Here is a 13443-nt window from a genome sequence, read left to right as displayed (position 1 = left end):
GGAAAGATGATTTTTTCCCCCACTTGCCACCCTGTTGAAAATTAGGTGACTGCAAATACATGGTTTCTGGACTCTTAGTGCTGTTTCTTTAATCTGAATATTTATCCTCGTGCGGATATCACACTGTCTTGATTACTGTTGTTTTGTAGTAAGTTTGAAATCAGGACATGTGAATCCTTCTACTTTGTTCTTGAAAAAGAAGGTTGTACCTATTCTAGACCCCTTGAAATTCCATATGAATTTTAGAATCAACTTGTCTTTCTACAAAGAAGTCAGTTGGGATTCTGATAGGGGTTGCATTGAATCTATAGATCAACTTTTAAAAGTTCGGAAGCGTATATCTTTAGTGTACAGTACTGCATTTGGAAATCTTTTCTAGTTAAAAAGAATGACACCATGAACCAATTTTCAAATTTGTTCTAAACCTATTTAAATGGTAGAAAACTCAGCATATCCAGAACTGTCTCACCTTCTAGACTCCAATGAAGAAAGATCTAAATGCAAAAGAAGGTTAAGGGTGGCTTTTGTGACACAGAAGTGAGGAAGAAGCTCCTCACTTAGCTATCACTAAGTTTTAACTAAAGATAAAAAATTCTTCTTATTCTGTAGGTTTATTAATTTCGTGAAAAACTACAAGAATCCAAATCTCACCATTTCTTTCACTGCTGAACGAAGTATTGAAGATGAACTAAATCGTGAAAGTAACAGTGATATCTTCACTGTTGTAATCAGCTATACGGTCATGTTTCTGTATATTTCCATAGCCTTGGGGCACATCAAAAGCTGTAGCAGGCTTCTGGTAAGTGGAGCCGGGGGTGTGTGCGCGCACACGCACATAATGTGAAGTGTGTGGGTCTGTGTTGTTAGAAATGTCAACATTCAGTGTGTATCATATTTTTGCCTCCACTTAATTTATTATATTCCAAACTGCCTTAAATTCCCCTGTGTTCTAGCTGTATGTAACATTTCCTATTCCCTGCATCTGTTTTCTTCCATTCCATCTTTTTGGTTTATCTTCAACTTAAAATTTATTTCGCATAGTCCAGTTTTTTCTGATTCATCTACCTCATCACCTAAGAATGGAAGCTTATAAAGTATGTTGCTTAGGAAGACCTAGACAATTTTTTCATATCTGTTCTCAAACTGGGAATTGTACTTTTAGCTGCAGATTGGCTATATGCCTGTAAAGAGTTAGAAATGAGAACCTTTTAGTAACAGATAGGACAAGAGACCCTCTAACCAACGATTGTCTTTGTTGCATCTCGCAGGTGGATTCTAAAATCTCCCTGGGCATCGCAGGCATCCTCATCGTGTTGAGCTCAGTGGCATGCTCGTTGGGCATCTTCAGCTACTTTGGGGTCCCCCTCACCCTCATCGTGATTGAAGTCATCCCATTCTTGGTGCTGGCTGTTGGGGTGGACAACATCTTCATTCTGGTCCAGACCTACCAGGTGCGCTTTCATAGCCTCGCAGGTCGTGGCAGCTGACAGGCACTGAACTCCATTAATGGCCGTTTGGCTCCATGCAGAGTATATTTGTGCATGTGGACAATGAGGACACATTGTTTCCTTCCCTCTGTGTTGTTTATTGGTGTCCGTCACTTATTCTGGACATTTTGGGATCAAGAAGTTCACAGCTCTGTTTGGTTGGTGGAATAGATATAAAGTGAGAGTTTGGTTTTAAATATTGTGCAGCAAAAAGGGCTAACAGCGGAAAATATTTTTGGTATGAATGCTATTAAATTGGCTCTGCACATAAATGCAGAAGAAGGAAAGATTTGTCAAAGGTGCCACTAAAAGGACAAAAGCTCAACACAGGACCTGCTAATGTAGAAAATGGTCTCAGTTGATTGGTTCTCATATGGTCTCCTCGTTGTTTAGCACTGGAGACTCAGTGGCATGTAAGTGTCATGTCATTTAAGGGTCCGGCCCCCTGCAGCCTGCGTTCCATGCATTTCCCTCATAAAATGATCCAGTCTTCTCTTGAAGCTCGCACCTATTACCAAGCTCAGAGCATCAGAAATACTCTAAATGAACTAACTAACATGAGACATCATGGGTCCCTCATCAGAGTTTATATACAATAAGTAAATGCCACTAATCATTTTTCTTTACTGTTAACACAGAGAAGCAAAGAGGTGGCATTGTTATTGAGATATTTTAATGTAGCCTGTTTAAATTTTTTTTTTTTTAAAGAGAGATGAACGTCTTCAAGGGGAAACCCTGGACCAGCAGCTGGGCAGGGTCCTTGGAGAAGTGGCTCCTAGTATGTTCCTGTCATCCTTTTCAGAGACGGTAGCATTTTTCTTAGGTAATTGCTCTTTGAATTCTATTGATCTTATAGTTGGCTGAGCCTGGGAATAGAAGGAGCCTGGGTATCTGAATATGTTCCTTTGTGTTTTTCCTTTTTTAAGCTTTATTCTGTAATTGGAAAGTATCACAGTGGACCACAAGAAAAATTGGTGGCAATATCTTGGGTGTCATTTAGCAAGAGTCTTCTTCTTCACATTGTTTCAGGACAGTGTTGACCTCTGGGGTCCAGGTGCCTAGGACTCCCCTGCCATTTCCCCTTTTTGGCACTGATGGAAAATGTTGATATTTGAAAATAGCAAGCACTCTTGCCTGGCCACAGAATCCTTTCAGAACAACACTAAGCAGCAGCTGCAAAATCACAGGCTTTCGCTTACAAGGTGCCTGGCGTTGTTCTCTTAGGCCACCTTCCTCCTCGGTACACACAGTTCACTGGGGAAGCGGCCTTGCTGATGAGCAGAGGTTCCTGGATCTTAACTTCAGCCCAAGGAGCCAGAATAAGCTGGCACAAAAAGCAGCACTTCTGTATAGTTTTCATACTGAGAAATCAACCAGTCTTACTAGCAAGGCTGTCTCTGTCTCCATCTCTGGCGTGTAGTAAGGGAAAATTAACTACATCCCCTGAAGAGGAGGCCAGATTGGAGTCACCCAGCAAGTGCAGAGAAGACACACAACCCAGGGGTCACAAACAGAAATGCCTACACGGGCCACCAGGTCACCATAGGGCCATTGTAAGAACATCATAAGTGTTAGCCTTTCAACACAGACCCGCCATTAGTGTGTTATTTTTCATTTCCATAAAGAATATGCTGTGAAGCCTGTAGCCCTTATATTTCCTTTTAATGGGTACAGGCACAAAAAAAAGTTATTTCCTCTTTTTACTTCTATTGTAAGAAAACCGGTGCTTGTGTGATGAGAATAGCAGCTGACACCGCGCCTCAGGGCGGGAGGGGCTACGGGAGAACAGCGGGCCTGGTGGGGGCGGCAGGTCATGCCTCCAAGGAACAGTTGGATGTCGCTGGCCTGGCGCTGCTAAGTCCAAATTTCTTTTTCTCAAGCAACACTGTGAATCAAAATCTCATTGTTAAATATCAGCTCCTTGTTTTATTTAAAAAATATTTTTTAATTTTAAAATGGGTTTATAGAGGGTGGGTCAAACAGGCTATCTCTGGCCCATGAGCTGCCAGTTTTCAGTGTGTGAGTCTTAGCCTAGTGCTTTTGACTTGGAACACTCTCGTTTGATTGTAAATAAACTGGGATACTGGTATTGTTGATATAATAGCAGATGGAAAATACGGTCCCTATCTTGGAGGGAAGCATAGAAGGTGCTATAAGAAATGGCCAATATTAATGGTTCCCAAATTTTAATGTACATAGATTTGCCTGGAGAGCCTATGAAATACATGAGAATTGGGGTTGATTTCCCACTGTCTTGATTAAGTAGCATGATGCTGGGGCCTAGGACCCTGAATTTTTAACTCCTCAAATGGTTCCGACGCTGGCACCATTCTGAAGAACCCCGGGCTTACAGACTCTTTTCACGTTCTGGTGTGACCTCTGCAGCTTTTGCAGCATCCTTTGTGGGGGCTGGGGAGCCGGGTCTGCTCATAGGGTTGGCCTGTTCTGGCTCCTTTTGTTCATAGGGACACAGGCACGTAAGACTTGAGAGAGCCCTCTGCTGGAAGTGGAGGTGATGGCCGCTTTCCTCTCCCACAGGAGCCTTGTCGGTGATGCCGGCCGTTCACACCTTCTCTCTGTTTGCCGGAATGGCGGTCTTCATTGACTTCCTTCTTCAGATTACCTGTTTTGTGAGTCTTTGGAGCTTAGACATTAAACGTCAAGAGGTAAGTTGTTATCAGGATCACAACCTGTTTCATTCGAGTCTAGAGTGTAGCTGAAGCAGCTAGAGGGTGTGACCTTTGTTCCTCTGTGTCCCCTTAGAAAAACCGGCTGGACGTCCTCTGCTGTGTGACGGGTCCTGAAGATGGAACTGGCATCCAGGCCTCAGAGAGCTGCTTGTTTCGCTTCTTCAAAAATACCTATTCTCCACTTCTGCTGAAGAACTGCATGCGACTGATTGTGGTATGAACTTGCTTGTGGGTTTTCTTGTTTTTCTCCGTGGCCCAGGTTTTGTCACTGCCGTCTGTGAATCGCATAGCTTGGGGAGGAGACTCTTAACAGCTGTGAGCTATATATACAACAACATTAAAGCAGATATGTACAAACATATACAATATTTTTAGCTAGTTTTTAGCAGTCAGCATAAGCCATAATTAAGTTTTTATTTTGAAATAATAACAGATTTATAGAAAATTGCAAAGGTAGTACAGCGAGGACCCAGGTACCTTTCCCCGAGTTTTCTCCTGCAGTGTCACATAATTGTAGTTCAATATCAAAACCAGGAATCTGACATTTGCAAGATGTGTGGGTCTAGTTCTATGTCATTTCATGCCACGCGCAGATCCATCGCCATGGTGGTCTCCCTCAGGCTGCGCCTTTGTGTGCGCACACCTCCTTCTTCTGCCCACCTGTTGGTTGCTAATCCTCAGCAACCAAGCAGGAAGTTTTTATAGTTTATACACTGGATGTAGTTGCAAGTGATCATCTGTCACTTTTCTAGTAAAAGTAACATAAATACGTAACATTTATTGAGTAGATACCAGTAATATCAGGTATTGTGCTAAATATTGGGTATTGCGCTAAAAATCTAGATTACGCCTAGATTTTCCTCATTTAATCCACAAAACTATCTGATGTTATAAGTCTTATCTTTCCTGATTTACTGATAAGGAAATAGAAGCTAAGAGAGGTCAAGTGACTGCCCCAGGGTCACTCAGCTTATAAGTGGAGGGGCCAGCATTTGAACCCAGGTACTCTGACTAAATACTCTGATCTCAGCCACTACCCCATACTCCTTATTTACTTAGTGTGTCATTTAAACTTGCTTTTCGGTTTAGAAAAGTCCCGTTTTTCATGTGCTTAAGATTTTATTTATGCTCTTCGGCTCAGTATAGCTCTAAGCCATTGCTATCTTTTATCTCTTCTCATTCCAGATAGCAGTATTTGTGGGGGTTCTGTCATTCAGTATCGCTGTCCTGAACAAAGTAGAAATTGGATTGGATCAGTCTCTTTCAATGCCAGAAGTAAGACGCTTTTTAAATTTCAATTTGTTTAGCCAATGGCAAATACATTTTTCAAAACATGCATGCAGATATCTCAAGCCAATGCACGCTTATAAATGCAAGTGCCAACGGGTTCTCCCACGTTATAAGAACTGCCGCAAAGCTCTGCCGGGATGGGCCTCAGCATTCTGAAACCTCAGACCGCTCTCTGGGGCACAGCCACAGAATGTGAGCAGCCAGTCCTTTACCTTGCAAGGTGCCCTCCTAATAGTGGAACCAGGTGGGGGAGCTCCCTGGGCCCCCAGAGGGCAGGGGATGGGGCGCTGGCTAGGGAGCCCTGAATCTGGGCTGGTGACATGTTGGCCAGGAGCCTCCCAGCCTGCCTGATGCTTAGTCAGATTCTGCACCTCACTTAGACACCATCAGAACATTCATACTTTGTCCTGTTGTTGGATCTTCTTTCAGGACTCCTATGTGATGGATTATTTCAAGTCCCTCAGTCAGTACCTGCATGCGGGCCCGCCTGTCTACTTTGTCCTGGAGGAAGGGCACAACTATACTTCTCTGAAGGGGCAGAACATGGTGTGCGGGGGCATGGGCTGCAACAACGACTCGCTGGTGCAGCAGATATACGAAGCGGCTGAGCTGGACAAGTAGTCAGTACCCGCTCTTCCTGTACGGCTGCAGAAACAGCTAGAAGGGGGCTCTTGGCCAGAGGCAACTCAGCCTGAAATTTTTCACTGAAAATAGATTTTCTCAGAAAATTCGTTTTTCAGAATGTATGCTGAATCTAGCTCTTCCTGAGCAAAACCTTTACCTTTAAAAGCCTAATTTACCATCTTGTACTTTGAGGGGTTTTCTGTGAAGTGCTAATGTAATTTGTCTTTTGACTGAGGAGCAATATAAAATCTAGAAAGGAAGTTAGAGTTCAGGAAAAAGGACTAGAACAAAAGACTTCCTCCTGTCCTGGCCAGTGTGGCTGTGTTGGTTGGAGCATCATCCCATAACTGAAAGGTTGTGGGTTCGATTCCCAGTCAGGGCACATACCTTGGTTGCAAGTTCAATTCCTTGTCAGGTGCATGTGGAGATGACCAATCAGTTTTTCTCTTTCACATCAATATCTCTCTCTCCCCCTTCCTCTCTTTCTAAAATCAATGAAAAAAAAAATGACTCAAGTGAGCATTTAAAAAAATTTTTTTTAAAAAGACTTGCCTCTTGTGGGACAAGTCAGTAATTCTTTTCTCTCCTCTTCTCTAGTACCCGAATAGGCTTTGCCCCCTCATCCTGGATTGATGATTACTTTGATTGGATTAAGCCGCAGTCATCTTGCTGTAGAGTCTACAACAGCACCGATCAGTTCTGCAACGCTTCAGGTACTTTCGTCGTCTTTTCCAAGTCTTTCCATTTTTGCTAAAAAATTTTAACCTTAGTTTAAAAATCATTTGCATTCACCTCCATTTATACCTACTGACGTGCCCACGCTGGGTCTCACTCCCTTCGTAGCCATCCCCTTCCTCACTCATTCACTCTGAAGGATGACGCCTTGCTCCTGCCTCTGCCCCGCACAGGCCTGCAGGCTGAACAAGGCCTGACTCAGGGGACTCCGGTCTTCAGAGTTTTGCAGTTTCTCATCTTTTCCCAGTGACACCAGTTGCCTCTTTATTGGTCTTTAGCAGTAGCTTCTCATAGGTGTGCTCCCCTTTGCTTATCACTGTTGCCCCCTGGTTTTGTAAGAGTATTGAGGTCATTCTAGAGTTTTCTTGATAAAAAACTTGGAAACCCTGGGCTCTGGTATTACCAATTGGGGTTGCTCTTTAAGCTAAAAACCTGCTTCAGGGAAGAAAATTTTTATAGCCTGCCTTAGATGAAGATGGTATGTCAAAAGTTGGGACTACAAAAATCACACATTTGAAGCTTTTGGATAAGGAAAAACTTTCAGGAAAAGAATTCATCTCATTTCTTTAACAATATTTTTAAATGTTTTAAAGTAGAATCTCATGACCTACCATTTTCTCCTTGGCTCCTCCCCCACTGTTTCTGTTAGTGGCTGACCCTGCCTGCGTCCGATGCCGGCCTCTCACTCAAGAGGGCAAACAGAGGCCTCAGGGGGAAGACTTCATGAGATTCCTGCCCATGTTCCTTTCTGATAACCCGAACCCCAAGTGTGGCAAAGGGTAAGTGCCACTGAGCCCTTCAGATTCGCACCCACTTCTCTTGGCACTGGGAAAGTAAGAGAGGGCTCAGGGGTAGGAACAGTTATGTGGGAAAGGTTCTCTTTTATACTTCCTCCTCACCCTTTCCTGATTCTTCTGTGAAAGCAAAGAAACCTCTAAAATACCTTTAAAGGAAACCCTTCAATATATCCAACTGATTACATCCTGGCGTGAGCATTTGTTTCCTAGACCGCCTCCGTCTGTGTGGCCTGGCCGGGTGCTGGGTACAGAGCTCGGTGCAGGTTACTGGTGGGGCAGAGGGCGAGGAGGAGCATGTGGCCTTTCAGAATGTGAGGTGCTCTGTTCCATTATGTCCATGGATGTGTGGGACAGCATTTCTGTTCTGGGGGTGGCATCCTGGCTAAGGTTTAGATGGCTTTGGCGCCAGTGTGCTGCTTACCAGCCTGTTCCTCCAGCCAGGCAGCCAGTTCCCCATGGAAGCAAGATATCTGGCCCAGAAATAGGACTCACTGGGGTGAGGAGATTCAAAAGCTTTCATAGGAGAGAGATGAGCATCCATGTATAAGTCGGGTAAACCCTGCACATCCCTGTTTTTTCACAATACATAATTTGACCTGAATCCCATCATTTATTAGCTACATACATGATGTCTGTGTTTTGAGAGCTATGCTAAGCACTGTGGGAACACTCTCCCTGGAAATAAAATAGAAGTGAATGTTGCATCTTGGTCTGTTTGCCGACTGAATGCTTTGGCCTACATAAAACAAGTCCAAGTGAATTCAGCTTTTATGAAGCGATAGTCACCACTCCAGGGGAGCCTCCTATGGGCCAGTATCACGGAAGGCACCCCACGTTATCTCACTAACTCATCACACGGCCCTGTGTGTATACCTGTTTGTAGAAGACAACGCTGCAGCCCCAATTCTGCAACTTAGCCGAAGGTCCTGTGGCCTATACATGGCCGAGGCCGATCCAGAGGCCACGCGCACGGCTCTCTCACCCCGGGCCCTTTCCTTTCCCCACTTCCTGTTACACAGCGCTGCTATGCAAACGCTCTACGAAAACACTTGTCTTGTGAGCAGAGCCAGATGTAGAAACAATAGCAGCTGTACACCAACAAAACCAAAAGCAGTAAAAAAAAAGCCAGTATGGGAGGGAACTGGGAGAGAATAAGCTAAAACTTTCATCGTTCCCTTTCAGAGGGCCTTCCCTGTCGCTGAAATTTAGAGTTGGGTCTGACCCCTGAGCCCAGGGTCAGATGATTTCACTTAGCCCTGAGTGCTCAGATCCTGCAGGTTTTTACAAAGCATGGTCTTTTTGACACCACTGAGTCTTCTCGCAGGGGACATGCTGCATACGGGTCGGCAGTTAACATCCTTGACAATGACACGGGTGTCGGAGCCACGTACTTCATGACCTACCACACCGTACTTCAGACCTCTGCAGACTTCATTGACGCCATGAAAAAAGCCCGCCTCATTGCTGATAACATCACCAAAACCATGAGCCAGGAAGGAAGTAGTTACCGTGTGTTCCCATACAGGTACAGATGAGGGGGTCTAAGGGGAGGACCCACACCTTCGGGGTCCCTTAGTGGGATGCTGGTGCTCGGCTTTCACATGATAGCCTCTCCATCGCGAGCACTGACCACGTGTGTGCAGGAAGATGGCAGCTGGGCAGGGAGGGCCAGAGTCTGGTGCACCTACTGAGGTCTGAGTGCTGGGGAAGGAACACTTGGTCTCTGGGCTGGAGCTCACACAGAGACACACCGCAAAATAACACCCTGGCGGGGCGGGCAGGGGGCTGCCTGGAGACCAGGCCTCGTGAAGGGGGCCGAGTGGATGTTCCTGAACAGTAACTGAGGGGATCCCTGACTGCCGATTACTTGGGACAGTGCCTTTATGGAGATTTTTCTTTTTTCTTTTTTAATTTTTTTTAATCATGTTTATTCTATTAACAGCTGTCTGTTTTTCCCCCTTTGCCCTCCTCTACCCATCCCACCCCCCACCCTGGAGATCTTTCTTTTTTGCTTATTGAATTTTTTATTTATAAAAAGAAATAGAACATATGGAATACTGAATTTGGAAAATATAGAAAAGTAGAAGAAACAAGTGGGCTTTTTTCCCTCACCCCATGAGCTCACCTAAAGGAGTCCTGACCTGTTGCGTCAGGGGGACAGCCTGTTTTTCTGTGGGAGAAGTCCTCAGAATGGGGGTCCTAATTCCTGGAGAGATCTGGTTAACTTTGCAGGAAAAAAATCTTCTCAGGCCCTTCACAGATCCCTTTTGGCCTGAGGTAATTCTCAGGATAAATCAGAACTTGTTTTTTCCGAATACCATGGAATATTCTCTGTAAATGTCTATAAAGTAGAATAGGTTGGGATTATGAACAAAAACTTTATATAAAATCACCTGTCAGATCATTATTAGGTTTTCCTCTGGATGTCAGCGGTCACTCACAGGTCCACCTGAATTACTGTAGATGAGTCTTGCTAAAATAAATAGGTTTTCTGCCAGACACGTCTGCCGGAGCACTTCACAGCTTCGCAGTAACGGCAGGATGAAGAGTGGAGCTTCCAGAAGTGAAAATGAGCTCTAACAGAATCTTCTCCCTCCTCTCTAGCATATTCTATGTCTTCTACGAACAGTACCTGACCATTATTGATGACACAATCTTCAACCTCTCTGTGTCCCTGGGAGCCATCTTTTTGGTGACCATGGTTCTCCTGGGCTGTGAACCGTGGTCTGCAGTGATCATGTGTCTCACCATTGCCATGATCTTGGTCAACATGTTTGGCGTCATGTGGCTGTGGGGCATCAGTCTGAACGCAGTTTCCCTAGTCAACTTGGTTATGGTGAGTCGCCCTTAACTCCTGTGTCACTTTAATATGAATTGTTTCTTGGGGTAAGAGACTAAGTCAGCTCTTGCTCTTCTTACACATGGAGAGGTGGGATTGAGGGCTGGATGGAGTTGGGACTGGATGTTATATGTAACAGTTAAAATATGATTCATGGTCTAACTGGAGTGTTCTGCCTTTATTATTCTAAAGTGCAGAAAAAATGTTAGCCTAATAACAGCAAAATGTCGTTTCATTTAGAAAAATTGCCCCATCCCTGATGGAATTCTCTGACCAATATCTTTTTCTTCCCATGCAATTGTCAGACGCTTTTTAATGATTAAAGACGTGAGCATTCAAGAAGGTATAAACGGAAAATAGAGACAGTACACCTGTACTTCAGATATGAGCAGCTTCCCCAGCTAAAGGCAAATGTGCTGTATAAATGAGCACTGGGCGCTGCGCCTAGAGGGTTCCACAAGTTCCTGGCATATTTAAGTTGGTGTGATGGGGGTTTCATAGTGTATGGCAAAGAGGATTCTTGGGGTACCTCTCCCACCACAGAGTGCTCTGGGAAAGGGGTGGCTGCTTATGGTTTCAACTGGAGAAGGACAGTCATAAAGGAAGCATTTTCTTTCAGAGCTGTGGCATCTCCGTGGAGTTCTGCAGCCACATAACGAGAGCGTTCACTGTGAGCACAAAGGGAAGCCGCGTGGAACGTGCAGAAGAGGCGCTTTCCCACATGGGCAGTTCTGTAAGTAACTCGGGCAGAAATATCAGTGTAAAGTGACCACCAACTCAGCAAACTAGTGTTTCTCAGAAAGAACTTTAAAATTCAGTAGGAAAAAAGACTTTGTGTCTTTTGCTTAGGAGCAGATCCCAAGGAAGACAACAAGTTTTCAGGCAATTCATGAAATAGCTATATCCAGAAATTCTCTGAAACGGTTCCTGTTCGTAAATCCTTTTGTAGGCAGCAGTATGGCCAAAGCAGGAGAGACAGAGAAATGGGCTTTGAGAGAGCCAGAGAGCTTCCCATTTAAAACACAGGCCAGCCCTAGCTGATGTGGCTCAGTGGATTGAGTGCTGGCCTGTGAACCAAAAAGTTGCTGGTTTGATTCCCAGTCAGGGCACATGCCTGGGTTGGGGTCAGGTCCCCAGCTGGGGATGTGAGAGAGGCAGCCAGTTGACTGATGTTTCTCTTCATCTCTTTCTCCCTCCGTTCCCCTCTAATAATAAAATCTTTAATAAAATGCAGGCCAGCTCTAAGTGTTGAAAAAGCAAGAGCCCAGTGGGCAATTTGTAGTTGATGTCTGGAGAATCTCTTTGGTTCAGCTATATTCTGGTCAATCCTAGCACTAAATATTGTTATAGAGAACTAAAGCTTTGTTTCATAACAGTTCTAGATACTGAAAAGTTTTTACCTGAGAATATGAATTATTAGAGACAGAATAGTATCTATGCAGAATATGTAGCGTTTACCCTATAATACCTTTTTTTGTTTCTTTTGGGCTCATAAGCAGCAAATAAAACAAGTAGCATTATGTTTTAGTTAAAATTAACAGTAACTCTGAAAGCTAGGGTTCAGTCCCCCGTGACTTTTGACCTTAAGTATTAAAAAGTATCTCTATTAGGAAATGTTCAATTGTAATAGATTGATGAAAGCAATTTCTGCTACCATCTCTCTTTCAGGTGTTCAGTGGAATCACACTTACAAAATTTGGAGGGATTGTGGTCTTGGCCTTTGCCAAATCTCAAATTTTCCAGATATTTTACTTTAGGATGTATTTAGCTATGATCTTGCTGGGAGCCACTCATGGATTGATATTCCTTCCTGTGTTACTCAGTTATATAGGTAAGTGTTCAAATTTTTAAATAAGTGGGACGGAGGATAAGGAGAATTGGTATCTTGAAGCAGTCTTGAGAAGTATTTGAACTGGTCATTTGAGTAAAAAAATTTTGTATGAGAAAAAAAATTCCTATCTAGGACTTCATAGTCATCCAAACCACTTCATTAGTAAACTAACACGTTTTCCGGAGAGCCAATTTGTGTGCTGAACATGGACCTGAAGTCCGACCACGAATGCGCCTGAACCACAGGGGCCCAGGCAGCTAGTTCCTCCCTGCTGCTGAGAGGAATGGCCTTGCGTGACTGGACGGCCGGGTCACCACCCAGCAATGCTGTAGTTTTTATTTCCCCAACTCACTGTTCTAGCAAAACACTGCCTCTGCCACTCATCTCCTACTTTGAGTCTATCTTTCTGATCTTTTTTGGTCACTTCAGCTTCCATAATAACTTACAGCTCAAAGAGCAGTACTAATTTATTGATTTATAGCCTTGTAACTAAGGTGAATCAATGAAATAGGTTGATAAAATGAGGGCTTTTGGTTTTTAAAATATCCGGGGGATGGAAAAGGCAGTCCTGTTCCAGTACAGACTACCCCACTTTCTCCCAAAGAAATGATACAGAAGTTATTTTTTTTTTTATCCTTCACAGGACCATCAATAAATAAATCCAGAAGTTTGGCCACTCCAGAGTGATAAAAGGCACCGAGAGAACACCTCCTAAATGTCTAACCCCCGTACAGGGTTTGGGGACTTTGAGTCTGTGGGTCGGTCACCTGTGGACACTAGCTGCTGCACGGTCAAGGCTAAGTTGAACACTGGGTGTCACCAGAGTAGCAGCTTTGACTAGTAAACTCAGGAATGCACATCTGACTTGTAAAGCACTATTTCTAAACCTGAAGGCAACCCAGGACACTGAAGTGTCTTCCAGTTCTCCAGGAATGAAACCTGACTCTTCAGCAAGCGGAAGGCTGCCTGACACGCCGATGGCTGCGAATGCGATCTGCTCACCGACACTTTTTGAAGGCCAGTCAATGAAATGTTTCTCCTTTTTTGAGGAGTAAGCCATCACACAAATTCTATACCATATTTTTAGTAACATTTCAGGATATTGCAGATACACTTTATTACAACATTTTGTAGTTTAAAGAGCTTTATT

At 44.0% G+C, this 13443-nt stretch overlaps 1 protein-coding gene across 1 annotated transcript in view; it reads left to right on the top strand.

The window, feature by feature from the left end:
* The window catches only part of NPC1 (NPC intracellular cholesterol transporter 1), a 50980-nt gene extending 37537 nt beyond the window's left edge, over window positions 1-13443 (top strand). Inside the window, exons 12-25 of the mRNA XM_054583450.1 lie at window positions 610-799; window positions 1269-1451; window positions 2196-2310; window positions 4026-4153; window positions 4251-4391; window positions 5363-5452; window positions 5897-6087; window positions 6689-6804; window positions 7476-7605; window positions 8948-9148; window positions 10228-10459; window positions 11082-11195; window positions 12131-12293; window positions 12937-13443. Of these exons, the coding sequence (XP_054439425.1) occupies window positions 610-799; window positions 1269-1451; window positions 2196-2310; window positions 4026-4153; window positions 4251-4391; window positions 5363-5452; window positions 5897-6087; window positions 6689-6804; window positions 7476-7605; window positions 8948-9148; window positions 10228-10459; window positions 11082-11195; window positions 12131-12293; window positions 12937-12980 (2038 nt within the window). The 3' untranslated portion in view covers window positions 12981-13443. The remainder of the gene's footprint in view (window positions 1-609; window positions 800-1268; window positions 1452-2195; window positions 2311-4025; window positions 4154-4250; window positions 4392-5362; window positions 5453-5896; window positions 6088-6688; window positions 6805-7475; window positions 7606-8947; window positions 9149-10227; window positions 10460-11081; window positions 11196-12130; window positions 12294-12936) is intronic.

This window comes from Pteronotus mesoamericanus, unplaced genomic scaffold, assembly GCF_021234165.1.
Source record: "Pteronotus mesoamericanus isolate MK-2021 breed Mesoamerican mustached bat unplaced genomic scaffold, CSHL_Meso_final contig_74, whole genome shotgun sequence".
NCBI lineage: Eukaryota > Metazoa > Chordata > Mammalia > Chiroptera > Mormoopidae > Pteronotus > Pteronotus mesoamericanus.
Note: the sequence above shows the minus strand (reverse complement) of the source record. Positions and strands in the feature narration are given on the sequence as shown.